The sequence below is a fragment of the Rhinoderma darwinii genome, chromosome 1 (assembly GCF_050947455.1).
Source record: "Rhinoderma darwinii isolate aRhiDar2 chromosome 1, aRhiDar2.hap1, whole genome shotgun sequence".
Lineage (NCBI taxonomy): Eukaryota > Metazoa > Chordata > Amphibia > Anura > Rhinodermatidae > Rhinoderma > Rhinoderma darwinii.
The window spans coordinates 137,134,533-137,156,728 of record NC_134687.1 but is presented as its reverse complement, the minus strand read 5'-3'; the positions used below and the strand labels follow the sequence as shown (position 1 = coordinate 137,156,728).

General features: G+C 43.2%; 1 protein-coding gene across 4 annotated transcripts in view; it reads right to left on the bottom strand.

The window, feature by feature from the left end:
* INPP4B (inositol polyphosphate-4-phosphatase type II B) overlaps positions 1-22,196 on the bottom strand; it is a 622,734-nt gene that overhangs the window by 83,634 nt on the left and 516,904 nt on the right. For all 4 annotated transcript variants that reach the window (XM_075860411.1, XM_075860409.1, XM_075860408.1 and 1 more), the window contains one exon: positions 12,052-12,229. In XM_075860411.1, coding sequence (XP_075716526.1) covers positions 12,052-12,229 — 178 coding nt within the window. The remainder of the gene's footprint in view (positions 1-12,051; positions 12,230-22,196) is intronic.

Genomic DNA, 22,196 nt, shown 5'->3' with positions numbered 1-22,196 from the left:
GAAACGTCATCCCAGGTTTGCATAACGTCAGCATCTCCATGGGAAGTATATACATTTTTTTTTTCATTGCAGTATTTCCGCAGCGGACATTCCGGGCGAAAAACTGCACTACTAATTGGCCAGCAGGACGGATACGCGGTGTACTTCTGCGGAGCGTATCCACCCTGTGTGAACTTATCCTTAACTGGCTCTTATTAAACCCTAGGGTTAAGAGAAGTTGAAAGATGGCAGGCCTGGGGGCCTTCAAAAGCCCCACAGGCTGCCATGACAAAATTTGGAGCCCTGTGGTTGGCTGATGAGCTGACTGAGGGAGACACCCCCTTTTCCTAACTGCTTAGGTGCTACGGTCGCTATTGACTGCAGAATCTAAGTGAGTAAACGTCTGGCACCGACATACAGCTGACAACCCCCGAGTATGGAGAAGGCTCCCTCTTGGCGTGACGTACAGTTATGTCACATGTCACCAAAGGGTTAAAAGGAACTTGTCAGCACAGGATCCCTTTTTATTAGAAGATTGATTATTTTTAACACTCTGGGCTGCAGGGCTACCATATGTGGCAAATTTCTTTCCAGACTCTGACTAGCACTTTCAAAAACAGTATTGTGAAATACGTATGCCCCATAGTTCAGATGAAAGATTGTAACTATAACTGATGCCTAATGACAAACAATGTAATCACAGCCAGATAAATACAGTGACTAGGACTATAAAATCCATAGTAAAAGAGTAGGTTGGCATGACAAGTTATTGTGAGTTTGAGTGACAGCAAATTTCCTCATATAAAATTCAAGATAATATACAATATACAATATATAAAACCCAAACAGTTACGTTTTGCCTACAGATACATAATAATTGGCTGTTATAAAAAATTGGATCAGTGTACACATAAAGATATTAAGGTATAGTAAAAATTTACCAGAGACAAGCAGACTATTAGTATAAATGCTTCTAATTGGGAATAATCTGTAAATCTAGACCAATGTGCTGAACTCTCCATTATTTCCCACAGGCTTATCTCAAGCAATAAATACAGAATTAGCTGACAGATAATGAACTACAAGTGTAGCAGACATCAATTTATCTTTAAACTTTGAGGGATTTTTATCATACTGCATTATTAATGCATCATGATAACTGTAAGAAAGATAACACAGTTTACCTACAGGCAAGGGTGTACATATAAAGGTAGTATTACACGGCCCGACCTCAGTCGTGTAAATGAGCGCCCATCAATGAGACAGCTCGTTGAACGGCGCTCGTTTGCTCCTGTCACAAGGAGCCAGTATGGGGACGAGCGATCGTTACTCTGATCGCTCGTCCCCATACAGTTCTATCATGTTGTCCGCGCGTTTCCCTGTTTACACAGAGATGTGCTGCCGACAACGATAAAAGTTTATGCATTTAGAAAGATGCAATCAGCTCGTTTGCCCAATAATTGGCCGATGTAAAAGGGCCTTTACAGAGAAGCATGTGCAACTGCTATGGGGTTCCTGAAGAAGATTGTAAAGCCCTTATTTCCCAGAATGGGGTGTGGCAGTAAGAATACTAGAAGAACACTTGAATCTGGTTTCTGCTAAGTTATGCATGCCCCTGTCTATAGTGCTATGTAAAACAAACAAAAAAATAGCGCAATCTGGTAAATCCCCTTTTTGATCTCTAATGCAGAAAATGTAATACAAACTAAAAACCTATGCATGTTATAATAAACAAGCAAAAAGAAAAGGAAACGATCTCATGAGTTTTAGACAGAAATAACATTTGGCACTTATGTATTTGTTCTACATGATTTTCATCTATGTAAGAAAATTGCACTTGGAGCATTAAAAACAGAGAAAATCTGACTTTCACTAGCACAAACGATATACACTGCATTCGGAAAGTCTTCAGACCCTTTCAATTGTTTTTACATTTTACTATGTTGAGACCTTAAAATAAGACTCAAGTTTTCCCCCATTATTCTGTACTCAATACCCCATAATGACCCAGTGAAAACAGAATGTTAGTAATTTTTGCTAATTTATTGAAAAGGAAAAACTAAAATATTGCATTGACGTAAGTATTCAGACCCTTTACTCAGTACTTAGTTGAAGCAACTTTGGCAGCGATAACAGCCTCCAGTCTTCTTGGGTACGATGCCACAAGGTTTGCACACCTGCATTTGGGGATTTTCTGCCATTCTTCTCTGCAGTTCCTCTCAAGCTCCGTCAGATTGGATGAGGACCTTCAGTGGACAGACATTTTCAGGTTTCTCCAGCGATGTTCGATTGGGTTCAAGTCAGATTGGGCTCTGGCTGGGCCATGCAAGGACATTCACAGAGATGTCCCTAAGCCACTCCTGTGTTGTATTGACTGTGTGCTTAGGGTCATTGTCTTGTTGGAAGGTGAACCTTCGGCCCAATCTGAGGTCCAGAGCACTCTGGATCAGGTTTTCATTAAGAATATCTCTGTATTTTGCTCCATTCATTGTCTCCTCAACCCTGACCAGTCTCCATCTCCCAGCCGCTGAAAAACACCCCCACAGCATAATTCTGCTACCATCATGCTTCACTGTAGGGATGGTATTGGGCAGGTGATGAGCAGTGCCTGGTCTCCTCCTGACATGACGCTTAGATTTGAGGCCAAAAAGTTCAATCTTGGTTTTATCAGACCACAGAATCTTGTTTCTCACAGTCTGAGAGTCCTTTAGGTGCTTTTTTGCAAACTCCAGATGGGCTTTCATGTGTCTTTTACGGAGGATAGGCTTATTTCTGGCCACTCTGCCATAAAGCACAGATTGGTGGAATGCTGCAGTAATGGTTGACCTTCTGCAAATTTCTCCCTTCTGCTGATAGGATCTTTGGAGCTCAGCCAGAGTGACCATTGGGTTCTTGGTCACCTCTCTTACCAAGGCCCTTCTCCCTGTTTACTTGGTTTGGTGGGGCGGCCAGCTCTAGGAAGATTCCTGGTTGTTCCAAACTTCTTCCATTTAAGAATTATGGAGGCCGCTGTGCTCGTGGAAACTTTCAGTGCAGCAGAAATTTTTTTTGTACCCTTCTCCAGATCTGTTCCTTAAAGGAACAGTGTCATCACAATTTTTTTTTAAATATGTTAAAGATGTTAGTGCTTTATTAAAAACGTTTATATTTATTTGTGTGTTTGTGTTTTACTTTTTCTTATTTTTACACTTTTTCTTCCCTATGGGGGCTGCCATTTTTTTTTCCATTTCTGTATGTGTCGATTAACGACACATACAGACATGGAATACGGCAGCCACAGTCCCATAGGGACTGCGAACGGGGCCCGTTCCATCCACTAACATGTACGCCGTCTGTGTGGGAACTGCGCATGCGCCGCTCCCACACAGTCCAATTTGAAATGCGCGCCGTCCGGCGCCATTTTCCTGTGGACCGGAAGTCGCGGCCGGACAGTAAGATTACTACTTCCGGTCGCGGCTTCCGGACTTGTGCACTTGGACCAGCGGCAGCAGACGGAGCGGACGGGCCGGAGGGAGCCGCGGCGGCAGGAGCAGGTAAGGGATTTCTATGTATGTTCGTGTTTGTGTACGTTTACTACTGTATGTAAACCTTCTACACTGTGTGTTAGCTCAAAAAATGGCGACACACAGTGTAGGAGGTTAGACCGTTCAAACCCCTCGTTTATCCCGGCACTAGCCAGGATAAAGGAGGGGGGGGATGCTGAGAGCTCACTAGAGCGAGGGCTTTTTACCCAATTTTGCAATGCTGCAATTTTGGGAATAGCTCCATCTAGTGACCAGCAATGGGAAATATTATAAATTAGAATTAATTTATAATATTTCCTGACTCGTGAAAAAAAATAAAAAAATTTGAACAATGTTTAATCACCTACACACTAAATGTTTAATTTAAAAAAAAACAACATGTTTTTCTGGCAACACATTCCCTTTAACACAAGCCTGTCTCTGGGCTCTATAGGCAGTTCTTTCCTGCTCATAGCTTGGTTTTTGCTCTGATATCCAATGTCAATTGTGATACCTTATATAGACAGGGTGGACTCCAATCAAGGTGTAGAAACATTTCAAAGATGATCTAGAGAAATGGGAGGTCCCCAGAGCAAAATTTCAAGTGTCATAGTAAAGAGTCTGAATACTTATATCCATGCGAAATTTTTCATTTTTAATAAATTTGAAAACATTTCTAAAATTCTCTTTTCACTTTGTCAATATGGGGCATTGAGTGCAGATGGGGATTGAGGAATGATGGGTAAAAACTTGAAGGGTCTGAAGACTTTCTGAAAGCACTGTAAGAGGCAGATTTTTGTGTTCTTTTACATTTTACTTTTTTTTAATCTCTCTTTATTTCCAGTTTATTTTTACACTGTGCAATGCAGAAATCTCTGTTGCTGCCTAGAAACCACCAAAAAGCAAAAGATGCAGATGGATTTTTATTATGACTTCATTTTTATTCTTATTAAGACATCTGTACCTTAATAAACTAAGGTACCTGATTCTTTAAAACTAACTATAGACAAAGGTAGTTCTTCCACAACTCAGTCATATGTGTATTTTGTTATTGTTATGTAGGGAGATAAATGACAGACAATATAATAAAAGGGGTTAAAATCTAAGTTGTTTGATAAAGGTTTCTCATAATGAAAATTTTGGGGGAGGGGGCAGTCAGGCTGTTCCTATAGACATTGTATAGAAAGATTTGTTGTCTCCAAATAGTTTGATAAAATATGAATTTCTAAAGCCACATTTACATGAGAATACAGTCAGATTCTAACACTAACAAGTGAGCGTGCTCGATAATCGCTTAATATAAATAGGTTAAGCGACTGAATGACTAGCGATAAAATACGACATTCGATTAAATGACCAAACAACACATTTTGAAACAGATAGCTAATAACGTTTTGTGTAAACGCTTGTAATCGTTGTTAGGTCACTTACAGCGATTGTGTTGGCGATTGCCAATATGAATATCTGCTTGTGTAAAAACGCCTTTAGACTCTCACTAGGTATTCCTATGTTAAAGAGCAGGGCTGCAGGGGGCGATAAAGTAGCTACCTAACCAATCAGATTGACAGCCCATTTACAGCAAGAGAACATCATGCACAAAGTACTAAACGGAGACTGATAATAAGAACAGATATGTCAACAGCAGATTAATGACTGTTTCCAGATAGCAAATAATAATAAAAAAATGTAATATGTAATATAAAAACATGTAAAACAGGTGATACAATTCTAATATACTATGTCAGGGGTAACAATTCTTTTTCAGTGTGCTCAAATTGGAGATCATCTGTAATGACCGGGGTAGGGAAACGGACAAGTGAGCCCTAATCTACCCGCCACTCTGTCCCTGCCTACTTGCAACGACCCGCCCTAGGCGACGGGGTACAACTGGGCGGCGGTCCCTACGCTCAGTAAGTGCAAGAGACAAACAGACAAGGGAACACAAAGCAAAGGGAAATGGGGCAGTTGCCCACGGCAACACCGTGAGCAACAAGAGTGGTGAACGAGCCGAGTCAAACCAGGAGTGCACGAGGTACCAAACGCAGAGCAGGAGAGTAGTCAGAAAGCCAGGGTCAGTATGGAGCAGGATCAAATAGTCAGAAGCTGTAGCTGGGCCAGGAAACCACACGAGAAGAATCACAAGCAAAGGAGGAACAGGAAAGGCAGGTATAAATAGACAGAGGGCGGAAGCTAGCTCCGTCTGGCCAGGCTGCGATAGGCTCTCCCACTCCTAAGCCTGCCATCCTGAGTGGTGGAAGCTGGAGTCAGTCTCAGAGACATAGACTCAGGTGCAGACTGATTACCTATGGGCGTATACACAGAAGTTGTGCCTGGCAGATCCTTTACATCATCTTTCTGGAAAATTCTTTTGAATGCCAAAGTATCAATAAATATGAACACTAAAGGCAAATAAATGTAACATACATTTTTCAGGAATACACTTCTCAACATTTAAATTGCAACACCAAGAAGGGCAAGCCATAAGATTATGCGAATCGAGGAAGTAGCATGTGTCACTAAGATCTGCATATGATAAAATTTTCAAGAACCGAGCACCAATCTGTGGAATGTGGGAGAGGCATAAAAGCCAGACTGAAAGCAAAGTTTTTAGCCACATGAAACCTCAAAAATTGGATAAAGTGGTGTGGGATGATTGTGCGATGTCTCCTGTTCATCCTCCAGTTATCGACACTTGTCGCAAACTGAGAGGGACAGAATCCTTGAAAAGAGAGACCTTGGTTTATCACTCCAGCAGATCGCTATGCGCTTTGGCCGAGATGTCAGAACTGTTCAACATTGCGTGTCCGGGAGGTTGGAAGAACAAACGGAAATGCGCAGAAGCGAACCCCTGCACAGATGGATTGTCTGATTGGAAGAATGGTGCGTAGTGATCCATTCTGTACTGCAAGTGCAATTGGACGTTACATCCCAAGCCTAGGGTGGCAGCCAGTGTAGACACAAACCATCAGAAGGCATTTGCACAACATTAGGCTATGAGCCAGATGTCCAGCTACAGGTGTTCAATTTATGACACGCCACCGTTCTCAAAGGCTATCATGACAGCACAGCAAGCCAACAATGGAGGCTGGAATAGAGGTCTATCCGCTTTAGCGATGAATGACGCTTTTGTCTCGGATGCAATGATAGCCAGACGTCATTGGTCGGCAATTGCAAAGGGAGCTGCCAGCAGCCACTCTTGATGATTTGCGTGCCCAAATGCATTCAGTGTGGCATAACATCAGACACCAATTAATATTCTCATTGATAGCCTGCCAAGGCGTGTGCCGCTCATAATAGATACTGAATAAATCAAAATGTTTGGAATATTTTGTATCAATTTTTTTTTTATCATTTGCATATCATTAACATGTCTGTCGATCCTGTGATTTCCACGAATCAAAAACTTTTCCTTCTTGGTGTTGCAATTTCAATGTTAAGGAGTGTATGTGGGCACATAAGAGTTCTGCAGCAGAAATTTCATGTGAACCTAACCTTAGGGCCCTCAGCATGATTTTGGGAGTACTAAGACAATGAGGGTGCACAGTGGGAGTTGTCTTAGATTACAAGAGACCCCAGCATACACCTTTACTAGCTTAGGACATATTCATTCATGGTAGATTTTTTTTTGTGGAACATTTTCAAAGTGAAACATTGTTCCAATTTGTGAGCAATAAGAGTGAAGGTTGTTGTAGTCTAAAACAGCCCCACCATGCATCCCGACTATAAACTTACCCTAACTGAGACAATGAACCCTCACCATACACCTTATTCTCACAGTGCTTTCAGGCGTATTTTGGGGCGTTTACGCCTCGAAAAACCGGAAGCTGAACGCCTACAAACATCTGCCCATTGAAATCAATGGGAAAAACAGCATTTAGTTCATACGGGGCGTCTTTTTAGGCTAATATATCCTCGTTTGCATATTTAGAAAAAAAAGCTCATAACTTTTAAAATAATATTTAATTTTCGCTAGCATTATCAGTGTGACAGCGCCTATTAGATTAGCTAGGAGATAGGGCATTACTAAACTAGTGACAGATCCTCTCTAAGACGTGAAATTAGCTTTAGTACAGTAGCAAGACTGAGGTAGCTTACTTTTTTTTTAAAAGCGACAGCGAGCACTAGTCGTTTATAATATAGTGAATGGATCATTACATTTTGACATTTCTTCCTTATTGAAAGACAACGGTGGTTCAGTGTAAACTGCTCTGAATTGTGTCATGCCTTGAAATCACTCCAAGCTATAAAGATCTAATGCTGCTCATAGCATTGCGGAGGTATGGGCTTCACAGGCCATCTGTCTACATAGACTTCTTTCTTCTCAATCCAAATCGTGTCTGGCTGGTTTCTGAGGGAATAACTTCCCAAGCAGTTGTTGTTCTTTTAAGTTAGTCCCAATAAATGTCAAAATCAAAAACAATGTAAATAAATAATGTGCTTGAAGCATTATGCAAGTTAAGGACACCTGCCCAGGCTGCCACAGCCCAATTGCAGCCAATACGTCAAATCTTCTTATGAAAGGAACATATCAAAGATGTGCATGAAAGGTTCCTTTTCCGAAGTCTTTCGTTTGAACTGGTTTTTATTTTAATGTACTGGGGAAAAATGACTCACTTGCAACGGATTTCAGGATGAGATAGCGGATAGGCTCTATCTTTGGAAAGCTAAGAGGTATAGCTTGCTTACAACAGCTATACTTGCTTTACAGTAGCAAGAACTAAGTAACTCACTTGATGGGTTTCAAGTTCATGGGAAGTAACAAGAACATTCAATATCATACTATGTAAAAGCAAAAGTAAATCCATACATTAGGCTAGGTTCTGACATTTTTGGCCGGGTATATTTTGTTTTATATAAAGGAATATGGATTGGTCAACAAAATGTCTGTATCCCAAAAAAATAACTTTTGTGGTACCTTACATATTTATGTTATTTGGTCAGGAATACACACGCACGCACGCACCTGTCTTTTCTTTATGCTTTTTTCTTCCTTTTAGATCCACTCCTGACGTTGGCTCAAAAAACTGAGCCAAAAACTGCATAAAAAACTGGATCAAAAGTAGGTGTGAGATCCTGGCCTATTTCTTATGGTTAAAGTCAAAGTATAATGGATTAAAGCAAATATATCTGTGCATAAAAGGGTATTTAGGACACTAAGAAAAAATAATTGCCCCATTCAAGTATATTTGAGAACCAGCCTATGATCAAGTGTGACACTGTTTCCGGGGAAAAAAACCTCTCACCTTTTTTGCTGATCCCGGACAACCCCTTTTAACTGTCTAGACCAGACATGGGCAAACTACGGCCCGCGGGCCACATACGGCCCGTTAGGCTTTTTAATCCGGCCCGCCGAACTTGTCCAAATAATAGTAAAAACCTCCTTTTTTTTCCCCTTTCCCTGCAATGCCCACGTTTTCCCAATAGATGGCGCACTCAAAACACATTGACCGTTGTTAACCCCTTAACGCCGAAGGACGGATATATCCGTCCTCAGCAGCTGCTAGTTCGCGCAGGAGGACGGATATATCCGTCCTGAGATCGCGCGGGTACTGACAGTTTACCCACGCGATCAGCGGCAGGAGCACGGCTGTTATACTCAGCCTGGCTCCTGCTGCAACTGCCGGAATCGAAGCACGCGCCGATTCCGGCAGTTTAACCCATTAAATGCCGCTGTCAACAGTGACAGCGGCATTTAATGTGTTTGACAGAGGGGGGAACTCCCTCTGTCTCCCGATCGGCGCCCCCGCAAACAAATCGCGGGTCGCCGTCGGGTTTCCATGACAGCCGGGGGTCTAACAAAGACCCCCAGGTCTGTCTTCAGCATCTGCCTGTTAGGCGATGCCAGAGGCATGACCTAATAGGTTGCCTGTCAGTTTTACACTGACAGGCAATAATGCTTCGGTATACGAAGTATACCAAAGCATTATATATGCGATCGGCATATCGCATAGTGAAGTCCCCTGGTGGGACTAAAAAAAAAAAAGTAAAACCGTTAAATAAAGTTTGTGAAAAAAAAAATAAAAAAAATTACAGTCAAAGTCAAATAAAACTACTTTTTTGCCCCAAAAAGTGGTTTTATTTAATAAAACGGTCAAAACAAATCACACATACACATATATGGTATCCCCGCGATCGTAACAACTTGACCAATAAAATGAACACATTAATTAAACCGCCGGATGAACGGCGTCCAAAGAAAACGCAAAAAACAACGGCAAAATTCTCTCTTTTCTCCCATTCCCCCCATAAAAAATAAAATAAAAGTTCATCTATAAGTCCTATGTACCCCAAAATAGTACTAATGAAAACTACACATTGTCCCGCAAAAATCAATCCCACGTACGGCCACATCGACGGAAAAATAAAAAAATTACGCCTCTTGGAACGCAGCGATGCAAAAACAAGTAATTTTTTTCTAAAAGGGTTTTTATTGTGCAAACGTAGAAAAAACATATAAAACCTTTACACATTTGGTATCCCTGTAATCGTGCCGACCCATAGAATAAAGTTAACATGTTATTTACGCTGCATAGTAAACGGCGTAAATTTATAACGTGAAAATTAATGCTGGAATAGCTGCTTATTTTCAATTCTCTCCTAAAATAAAGTTAATAAAAGTTAATCAATATGTTATAAGCATCTAAAAATGGTACATTTACAAAATACAACTCGTCCCGCAAAAAACAAGCCCTTATACGGCTATGTCGACGGAATAAAAAAAGAGTTACGACTCTTGGAATGCGACCGTGGAAAAACAAAAAATAATCCTTGGTCATTAACGTGCAAAATGGCCCGGTCATTAAGGGGTTAATGTGGCGCGTATTTCTCTTTATTTCACTTTAATTTTCACTTCGTTTCACGTCACCATTAAGCCCTTCGGTTTTCAAAGAGTACAATATCAGCCGTCACTTTGCCACGAAGCATGCAAACTATGCTAGCAAGCAGTCAACACAAGAACGGGCGGCTACTGCTCAGAGGTTGGCAGCTAATTTACAGAGTCAACAGAACTTTTTTCTTGATAAATCACAGTGCGTATGTTATTTTAATCTATTTACATTTCCTTCTCCCAGTATCTGCGAAATAGTATGTAAATGCCATATCTTGCATATTCCTTGAGACAAATTTATTAACTGATAAGGGCTATTTTTCACATTTGAAAGACAGTTAATAAATTGGGTTGTAGTGTTCTTACTGTGCTATGAGGTTTGCACACACTACATTTAATGCTTTAGTATATCCGGCCCAAACACTCCCTCCAAATGCTCCTGGCCCGGCCCCTCTGTCAAATTTTAGAACCCATTGTGGCCCGCGAGTCAAAAAGTTTGCCCACCCCTGGTCTAGACAGACAAAGATAGCAGCATAGTTTATGTAACCAATTTATTGTAGGAACTCTATAGGTTATCTTCCCTTACTGGCAAATTGTGTATTCATTTCGTCAATGTCTGATCATTAGGTCTGCTAATTAAAGTAATTTCATATTATTCCTATTGTCAAGTAGATGTTCTATAATTCATCTGTAGTAGACGCCACTATTAAAGAGCTGTATATATATTATTAGACTTAGGTACTCACAGCCTGTACCAAATTGCTAGTAGTGTCTTTTAGATACAGATGTAGCCATCTTTATCTGGACTCTTAACACATTAAATACACAGTGGCAAGATATTTGACTTTTTCAATGACTTTTCAATGGCTTTTGTTGTGTGATATCACGCTGCAGCAAGTTAAGATAAACTTGGCTACATCTGTATTTAGAGTTACAGCACTAAGGAAGCCTATGCAGCGGCTATGCCTTTAAAGTTGTAATAGTTTGGTGCAAAATAATTGACATGAGTTCCTGTACTCTGTCGCAGCATATGGACATGATAGAGGTGGGAGTCTCCATTAATATCAGTCACATTTACAGATTTATAAGTCAGGTACTTGTCAGTGTCGTGAATAAACAATCATTCTACACGTATATTCAATTCCTTTGATGCAAAGTCTGTTACTATCCTTCCAATTCCTATTGTTCTGTATAGTCTATCTGCTCAGCAATAGTCATTTTCATAGGCCCATTCAGAAGCGAGCCACCAGCCGTAAAATATGTTACTCCATTTTCTCACGTTTTAGTGCTGTGTTTGCAGTACAATTGCTGCAGATTGTAACTGTGTAAAAAAAAAAATCACTTTTAGATAAAACTAAACAAAAGAGGATATTCCAGCTTAAAAGAACATTATCTTCTACTTGCTTCTCTGCAACAATTATTAGCATTAGAAAGGGAAGGACGCTGCGCTGCAATAAAATAACTCAATTTAATAACAGAACCTGCTGCCTCTCAAAAGCCTGCAATCTTACTTTCAAAAATACCTTTAAAAGCAGAAAATAAAGATACAGAAAACGTTAAATTGCTTTTTTCAAAAGGAATTAGGTGTTTGGTATTGCTTTGCCTTGGCATTTTGAAGTCTACCTTTCAAAGTGAGTACTGTATATTCTGTAATGTAGCGAATGTCAACCTGTACATTAAATAAAAGAGAAGCATTAGGAGGAAGTCTATTTTTATACATTGCATGGCAGATTTGGATCTCACCGTTTCTGAAAGTGCTTTTAAAGAATTTCTGAGGCTGTCCGCACAGCGCTGTCTTGCTGAATTAAGCAGGAGGTCTGTATGGCTTGATATAAGAGGTTGCAGGTGATTGATGTTGCTTAAAATTTCTTTTGCCTTTGACGTCTTCTCAGGTGAATAGTAAATACATTGGTACCCAGTGCTGGAAAACAGAAATGTAGATTTATATTAAACGGCAAAAAAATATTATCAGATTCCTTAATAGAGGACTGAATAGTCAATTTAAAAACTAAAAAAACTTGGGTAAGTTGATTTCCTGTACTCCGACAAATAGCAGCATATTTTTCTGTGAGAATTTTACACCAACCATTATTTTGAAGTATAGCACCCAAGAAACCACAAATGTAGTACATGTGAAGAGTTGAAAACTTGAAACCAAATTATTTGCTAGCTAAGCTACATAAAAAAAAAAAATATTGCATGTTGTAAGTTTATTCATTTAAATAGAGATATTTGGAAGCAATCGGTTTTTTGCTGAACACTGCTAAAAATTAATGTCTGAGCATTGGCCACTAAAATAAAATAAAAATCCTTGTAAGCTATGTAAACCTTGGTAGGCAATTTTTAAAAATAAATAAATCAATGTATTATTATATTTTGAACAAGTTTTAAATTGGGTTTTTATCAAAAAAATAAGAAATTATACTTACGCTATTCTTCTTTCCTGTAGTCCAAGCAGCACCACATAAACAAATGGGTTCATTCTCCACTATTGGTAGGACAGGTGCCAAGAAACAAAAAATTATTAACAAGACTACAAATAGGACCTAATCTCCACCCCTTCCCTGTGTCTTTAAAAAGACTACTGTACATGCAGAAAACTAATTTATTGGGAGGGATAGAATGCTGCTGCTGTGTGGAATACAGGAATGAAGAATAGCGTAAGTATAATTCCTTCTTTCCTGGTCTTCCTACGCAGCAGCACAGAAACAAATGGGATATGGCAAGATCATATGGGTGGGCAAGATGAAGACAAAACTGTAAGTCTGACAGCTGCTTCCCCTGAAGCCCCAATGTCCAGTCTATAGTGCTTCATGAAGGTGTTCACCTGAGACCACAAGGCTGCTGCACAGATCCGCCCTACTGGAAACCTCTCTCTCTCTGCCCACGAAGAGGCCATTGCTCGGGGAGAAAGGGCGCAAACTCCTTCTGGAGGAGATTCCCCTGCTAGTTTATAACCAAGGGTAATAGTCTCCCTTAGCCATCTGGCTAATGTTGCCTTAGAAACCTTAAATCCTTTCTTCCTTGGAAGAAACATGATAAAACAAGTTCTCTACTTTCCTAAAGGACCTAGTCCTTTCAATGTATAACTGTAGAGCTGGACCCACATTTAATGTGTGCAGGTTTTGAACGGAAGCATCTAACTCCGCCACAAACATATCTCTTGATTGATATTTGTTATTGATGGTACTTTAGGGTGAAAGTCTGGTAGTGTTCTCATAACCACTCTTCCTGGGAGGAAAGCTTTGTAAGGTTCCTCATATGCTAAAGCTTGGATGTCGCTTACCCTCTTACCCGATGTGACTGTAACCAAAAATAAAACTTTGAAGATCAACATCTTCATATCTAGCATTTGCAAAGGCTCAAAATAGAACTTCGTGAGAACCCTCAAAACCAGCAGGAGGTTGCAGTTAGGGTGTGGTTCTAAGACCCATGGCCTGAGCCTTCTTGTAGCATTCACAAATCTCTTCCTCAAATGTTCTCTGGCCCAAGATTTCCCAAACCAGACCGATAGGGCAGAAATTTTTACTGCTAGGTAGCTGGGTTTTAGCCCCTTATCAAACTCAGCTTGGAGAAATGACAAGATGTCCTCAACTAAGATCTCACTCCCTGTCCCTCCTTGCACCACCGACCATCTTTTAAAGGTTTCAACCACCCTTTTGTAGATCTTGGAAGTTGCAGGTCCTGCATCAAAGTTTCTATAACCAAAGTACGCAGTCCGAGCTCGGTCAGTATGGGTCTGTCAACTTCCAGGCCTTCAGTCTGAGGATCTTGACATTCTGACAAAACAGGCTGTCCTGTAATAACAGATCTGGGTGATGCAGTAATTTCCAGAAGTTGCCCCTGGCCATCTGAAGTTACCTGGGAAACCACACTTGTTTGGGCCAAAAGAGTAGGGTCACTATTATTGCGGACTGATCCTCCGAATCTTCGACTATATCTTCATTATCATTGAAATTGGAGGAAAAATGTATGCCAACCTGAAAGTCCATCTGATCGAAAGGGCGTCGAGTGCGAGTGGCCTGTCGTGACAAAACAGGGAGCAGAACTCTGGACACTTCCTATTGGCACTAATAGCCATCAAATTGGACTTCCCATTCTCCAGACTATCTGGTTGAAGACCTCTGGGTTCAGTTCCCATTCCCCGGAATGGCTTGATGACGACCGAGTCAGTCTGCCCAGATATTCTTGACCCCTCTGAAGTGCACTGCCACCAGATCCGGAAGATGGACCTCTGCCCATCTCATAATTCGAGCGGTCCCTCTCAATAATAGAGTGGACCTGGTTCCCCTTGTCTGTTCAGATAACTGACAGTTACAGCATTGCCCGACTGTAACTTTACAGCTCTGCCTTCTAACAAGGACTGGGAGTGTATTAGAGCTTTTGAGACCGACATCAACTCCCTGAGATTTGATGACAGCCATTGTTCTTGGAGGGTCCAATTCCCATGCGTCCTCTGACCCAGTATGTGGGCTCCCCATCCAGCCCCGGAGGCATCAGTCATCAAAATCGTCCAACTTGTCCACCTCTGTGACTTTATTGACCTCCATTAATATTATTATTATTTATTTACTGGCCTTAACAACCACTTCAGAGTTTCTCTGATGCTGGAAGGGATAACCATGAAATGTTCTAGAGTCTTTATGGATCTGTTCCATTGGGATAGAAGGTACTGCTGGAGATCCCGCATGTGCTCTCTGGCCCATGGAACCGCCTCTATGGCTGAAGCCATAAAACCTAGGGTTCTCAAAACTTTGCGGAAAGATACAACATTGACCAGCCTCAGAACTTTTATCTGGGTTACTAAGTTCTGAACTCTCTCCACTGAGAAAGCAATTCGCATCCCCCAGGAGTCCAGGATGAACCCTAAAAACCGGCACATCTGTGCTGGAATTAAATTTGACTTTCTTTATAAGACAATCTAAGTTGACCAAAAATATCATCACTTCCTGAAGCTGATTCTGAAGCTGACTGGCTATCAGCAGCCAGTCGTCCAAATATGACACAATCGTTTCAGTTTCACCATCATGCCTGCCACCACTTTTGTAAAAGTACAAGATGCTGAAGACAGTCCGAACGGAAGACAAACATAAACTGGTAGTGTTTCATTACACCCTTCTACTGGAACGTCAACTCTTAGAAACTTTCTGCAAGATCTTCCTATGGGGATGTGCAGATATGCATCTATGAGGTCCAAAGTGGCCATGAAATCCCCCTCTTCCTGCAGAGCCATAGCGGACCTTATAGTCTCAATCCAAAACCTGTGTTTTGTTATGAAAGTGTTCAAGTACCTTAGATCTAAAATGAACCTGAATTTTAAGTCTGGCTTTGGGACCAGGAATAAAGGAGAATAGACACCTTTGCCTCTTGAAAGTTGGGGCATTTCTTATAACACCCTCATGTGGAAAAATTATCTGATCGAGACCAAGAAAACATCCCTTGCCTGAGGATGTGGAGGTAAGGAAGTGACCTGGAACCTTGGCAGTGGAAGGGACTGAAAATCTATCATGTAGCCTTCTGAGATGAAGCCTTGATCTAGACAGACCGTAGCAAACTCCTGAATTCTTCCCCCAACTGGCAGCAACCTGGCATCAGAAATTGTAGGAGGAAGAGGAGATCTGCCCCTTCTTCGAGATTCGCAAGAACTTTCCCTTTGGGAAGCCGAGCCACTTTCTCCAAAGCAAAAGCTCTCCCTGAGATTTCTAGCCCCAGCCGCAGAGGAGGAGCCTCTGTGAGGAAACCTTCTTCTGGGTCTCTGAAAGAAAGGAGGAGACTTCTCTTTTTTATCCGAAAGTTTCTCCATCAGTTCATCTAATTCCTCTCCAAACAGCCTTCCAGGCTTATACTCCATAGCACATAAAGTGTTCTTGGATTTCCAATCAACCATCCATGGTTTAAGCCATATGGATCTACAGCCTGTGACAGATAACACCATACTTCTGACAGCTAGTCTGATAGACTGACTAGAAGCATTGCTAAGAAAATCTGTGGCCAAAGCCATGTATCTAAAGGATTTTAAGAGTACGTCCCTCCTTAATCTGCTCTACGTCAATTAAAAATGCTTATTGATTACTGGAGCTCTATCCAAAGAATTACACTCCCGTTTCATAAACAACGTAGCCGTGTCATCTATGGAAAAGGCCTTGTGTCTCTTTTGAATCTCCTGGTCTTCCGATGCTACCTCTGGTTTATCTGCTCTGACCGCCCGAATCAGACGGTTTATCTTCTCAAATAGAGCCCCCATAGGATCCCCATCCTCTTCCAATGTAGAAGTATACACCTCCTCTATGACCTGTAGGTCACCATACGACAACACAGAAGCATTATCTCTATAGGCCCTCCTCTTTGGGCTAAAAGGGTGATTGGACGATGCCTGAGAGCGTGAAGATCCTAGTTCTCGAATGGATTCATCTACGCATTCCTTTATGAAGGATTTCATCTTATGAGACATTGTGGTAGACACACCCCATTCCGACTGCACACAATCTCTGCACAACTTGTTTTGACAACCATCAGGCAATGGGATCTTTGAATTATTACATGACAAGTGCTTTCTTTTACATGAGGATTTTCCACTCCTTTGCTCATATCTTCTGGAGTCCTCTGACCCACGACTGTACATCTATAAAGATAAATAATAACTTAAAAGCAACAAGAAAGCAATCATATAACAACCCCCAAAAGTAAACTTATTTTAGAGGGCTAACAGAAGACACAGCAGCCTATGTAGATACATCCACGCAGACAACTAGCTGACTTCAACTGGCGTTTTAAATAAGGGTGAGGGAGGGACAAGCCTGCAATGCAAAGGGTGAAATCCGCCGCCAAAGCCATGGCAAAATTTTACTGCATCAAATACAGTTTTTGCCACAGATTTCAGGGCTATGTTTACATTTGAAATTAGAAAACAGATACAGACCCATAGTTGCCAACATTTGAAATTTGTTTCCAGGGACACTTAGGGCTCATTCAGACGAGAGTGTTCATCGTCCATGTGCTGTCCGTTGAAGTAACGGACCTCACACTGACACATGCAAATCAATGGGGCTATTTAGACTAGCGTGATTTTTCACAAAGCATGTGCGCGTTGCATGAAAGTCACAGCATGTCTTATATTGGGCCATTTTTGCGGACCTTGTCACCCATCAAAGTCTATGGGTGAATGAAAAACACGGAGAGCACGCGGACGAAATCCATGTGCTGTCCGTGTTTCACACATCAGTTGCTAAAGTAAAGCAGAGAAATAAAAAAATAAAAAAGGAAGTACTTGCAGAGGAGAATCAAATGGATGCTGCACACAGAGCACACTAATGCCACACGGAACAAATACTGATAGCACACGGACGTGAAATGTAGAAAATACGGTCCGGTTATGTTCTTTTGCGCACGCAAATTGGATACACTCATGTAAATGTAGCCGTAGGGTGTGGAGTTGTTGATGGGTATGTCACATAGGGGTGTGGCTTACCTGGTGGGTGTGGCTAGTGGGGCGTGGTTTCCTTTCCAGAATTTCTGCATACAAATAAACTAACACAAATTTCTGCACTAGTTTGGCTGCCAACTACTATGGTAGCCGGTATCCCTCAGGTTATCTGGTTGTTTACAGGCAGGTGATGTTTCACTTTTTCACTAGGGCTAGGTAATATGTGCTGACCACTATTGGTAGCATAAAAACCAGTGTAGATAGTGCCACACTCAGTGCCCCTTGTAGATAGTGCTCCACAGTGCCCCCTGTAGTTAGTGCCACAGTGCCCTCTGGAGATAATGCCACACAGCCCCCCTGTAGATGATGCCACACAGCCCCCTGTAGATAATGCCACACAGCTGCTCCATAGGTTATGCCACACTGCCCCCTGTAGATGATGCCACACAGCCCCCCTGTAGATAATGCAACACAACCCTCCTGTAGACGATGCCAATGCTGCCCCCTGTAGATGATTCCTCACTGCTCCCTCTGTAGATCGTGCCAAACCCCCTGTAGATAGTGCCCCACACAACCCCTTGTAGATAGTGCCACAGTGCCCTCTGTAGACAGTGCCACAAATCCCCTTTTTAGATAGTGCCACATTGCCCTCTGTAGATAGTGCCACACAGGCCCCCTGTAGATAGTGCCACACAGGCCCCTGCAGATGATGCCACATAGCACCCCTGTAGGTGATTCCACACAACCCCCCTCGAAGATGATGCCACATAGTCCCCTTTTTAGATAGTGCCACAGTGCCCTCTGTAGATAGTGCCACACAGCCCCCTGTAGATGATGCCACGCAGTACCCCTGTAGATGCCACAGCCCCCTGTAGATGATGCCACACAGCCCCCCCCCCCGTGAATGATGCCACCCAGCCCCGCTGTAGGCTATGCCACACAGCCTAGCTGAAGGTTATGCCACACAGCCCAGCTGGAGGTTATGCCACACAGCCCCCTGTAGATTATGCCACACAGCCCCCCTGTAGATGATGCCCCATAGCCCCCCTGTAGATGATGCCACACAGCCCCCCTGTGGATGATGCCACGCACTCCCCTCTGTAGATAGTGCCCCACACACCCACTTGTAGATAGTGCCACAAATGCCCATTTTAGAAAGTGCCACAGTGCCCTCTGTAGATAATACCACAGTGCCGTCTGTAGATAATGCCACACAGTCCCCTGTAGATTATGCCACACAGCCCCCCTGTAGATGATGCCACACAGTCCCCCTGTATATGATGTCACAAAGCCCATCTGTAGATGATGCTACACAGCCCCCTGTAGATGGTGCCACCCACTCCCCCCTGTAGATCGTGTCACCCACTCCCCCCTGTAGATCGTGCCACACTCCCCTCTCTAGATAGTGCCACACACTGCCCTCTCTAGATAGTGCCACACACTCCCCTCTCTAGATAGTGCCACACACTCCCCTCTCTAGATAGTGCCACACACTCCCCTCTCTAGATAGTGCCACACACTCCCCTCTCTAGATAGTGCCACACACTCCCCTCTCTAGATAGTGCTACACACTCCCCTCTGTAGATAGTGCCACACACTCCCCTCTGCAGATAGTGCCACACACTCCCCTCTGCAGATAGTGCCACACACTCCCCTCTGCAGATAGTGCCACACACTCCCCTCTGCAGATAGTGCCACACACTCCCCTCTGTAGATTGTGCCACACACTCCCCTCTGTAGATAGTGCCACACACACCCCTCTGTAGATAGTGCCACATACTACCCTCTGGTCGGGAATTCCTCACATGGAGGAGCCCCTGACGTTACTCTCCATATATGCAGATACAATTGATACAATTGAATGCAGCAGTTGCCGGGACACGTCCCAAGAAAGAAATTTGCCTGGACTGTCTGTAAATTTGTGACAGTCCCGGCAAATTCGGGACAGTTGGCAGCTATGCAGACCTAGACTAGTAATATCAACTCTAGGCTGATACATTTTATCTACAACATTTTATAATTTTATCTACAACATAGTAAACCATCAGAACATGAGAGATTTGTGCCACTAATGAATTTAGCTCACAGAGAATTGCCAAGACTGGATACAATTGTAGTCAACACTTGTCTCGAATAGAGTTCTCAAGATGGATCCTGAAAAGGTCAAGTCCGTCCTGGAATGGTCACGCCCTTAATGCTTGAGGGCCATATAGCGCTTTCTGGGACTCGCCAATTTTTACTGACAGTTTATTCCAAACTTCTCCTCACTAACATCTCCTATCTCTAACCTCACTAAGAAGGGCATGAACGCCCTGAGGCAGAGTCCGCATTCAATAGCCTGAAGAGTGCCTTCACGTCAGCCTCTATCATCCATCATCCAGATGTTTCTCTACAGTTCTCGTTGGTGGTGGACGCATCCTCTGTCGGTGCCATTGCACTCCTGTTCCAGAGAGGTTCCAAGGGCAAGTCAAGGGTATGTGAATATTTCTCTAAGCTCTTCTCTTCCGCAGAATGTAACTACTCGATTGGGGATCAGGAGTTACTGGCCATCAAATTGGCCCTGGAGGAGTGGAGACATCTACTAGAGGGCGCAGCTCATCACATCCTGATTTTTACGAACCACAAGAACCTCACCTATCTTCAGATGGCCCAACGGCTGAACCTTTGTCAGGCCAGGTGGTTGTTCTTTAATAGGTTCCAGTTTGAGCTCCATTATCGCCCAGCCGACAAGAATGTGAGGGCTGATGCCTTGTCCAGGTCTTTTGAGACAGAAGACACCATGGAAATTCCACAGAACATTATTGATCCGTCTTGCATTGTCTCTGTCAATCCCCTGCAAGTTGGGGACATTCCTCCAGGGAGGACTTTTGTGCGCCTGGCTGACCGAGGGAGAATCCTCCACTGGGGACACTCCTCTAGACTGGCAGGTCACGCAGGGGCCCTTAAGACCCGGGATCTGATTGGCCATCATTTCTGGTGGCCCACGCTGCCCAAGGACATTATGAACTTTGTTTCTTCCTTCTCAGTGTGTGCAGGTAACAAGGTCGCTCACTCCAGACCTGCTGGCCTGCTCCATCCATTGCTTGTGCCCGATGCTCCCTGGCAGCATACAGCTATGGACTTTATCACTGACCTGCCTCTCTATGCTGGATGCAGTACTGTCTGGGTGGTGGTGGATCGATTTTCGAAGATGGCCCAGTTTGTTCCTCTGACCGGTCTTCCTTCTGCTCCTCAACTGGCCAAGCTGTTCATTCAACACATCTTCTGCCTGCACAGCTTGCCACAGCATATTATGTCTGATCAGGGGGTTCAGTTCACCTCGAAGTTCTGAAGAGCCCTCTGCGGACCCCTAGGTGTAAAGTTGGACTTTTCCTCGGCCTACTATCCTCAGTCCAATGGTCAGGTAGAGAGGATCAATCAGATCTTGGAAAACTACTTACGCCACTTCATCTCCAATCAGCATGATGACTGGGTGCAGTTACTCCCGTGGGCTGAATTCTCTTGCAATAATCACACCAGCGAGTCCACACAGAAGACACAGTTTTTTATTGTCTATGGCCAACACCTACGAATTCCTCTCCCGGTGCATGATACATCCGAGGTACCAGCTGCTGACATGGCTTTTAGGGACTTTCTGCAGATCTGGCAGCAGACTCGATCCTCTATCCTGCTGGCGGTCGACCGCATGAAACAGAAGGCGGACACAAGGAGAAGAGAACCTTCTCGGTTTCTTCCTGGCACGAAGGTCTGGCTGTCCTCCAGGAATATTCGACTGAGGGTGCCATCACACAAATTTGCTCCCAGGCTCAGACCCTTCGATCCTGCAGCAGATCAACCCTGTCGCCTACAAGCTTCGGCTGCCTCCTACCCTCAGGATCCCCAACTCCTTCCATGTCTCTTTCCTGAAACCAGTGGTTCTGAGCCGCTTTACCAAGACTCCTAGCCCTGCGGTTGCCTCCAGCGGCCCTTCAGACACCTTCGAGGTTAAGGAGATCTTGTACATCAAGAGAGTGAGAGGAAAGACTTTTTATTTGGTGGATTGGAGGGGGTTTGGTCCTGAAGAGGGGTCCTGGGAGCCAGAGGAGAACCTCAATGCTCCTACCCTTCTGAAGAAGTTTCTCTCTCGCTCTGGTCCCAAGAAGAGGGGGCGTATGAGGGGGGATACTGTCATGTCCACGAACCCTACGTGACAGCCACCAAATCGGGGTTAGGATTTGATGTACAACTCAAAGTGTAAATGTATAAAAGTAGAGGGGCCCTCCCCCTCTGTGAGCATTTCATTATACGTGCTAGATGTGGTAATGCTCCCGGCTGGTCGTGAATAAACCTTATTTTCTTGAACAGTCAGTTCTCGTGAGTGGTATTCTACAACAACTGCAAGTAAGAGAGTGACAAAGACCAGAGGAGGTACCATGCAGTGTGATTCAAGCATCCTATCCCTACTCAAGCCATCTGTGTGAATCGC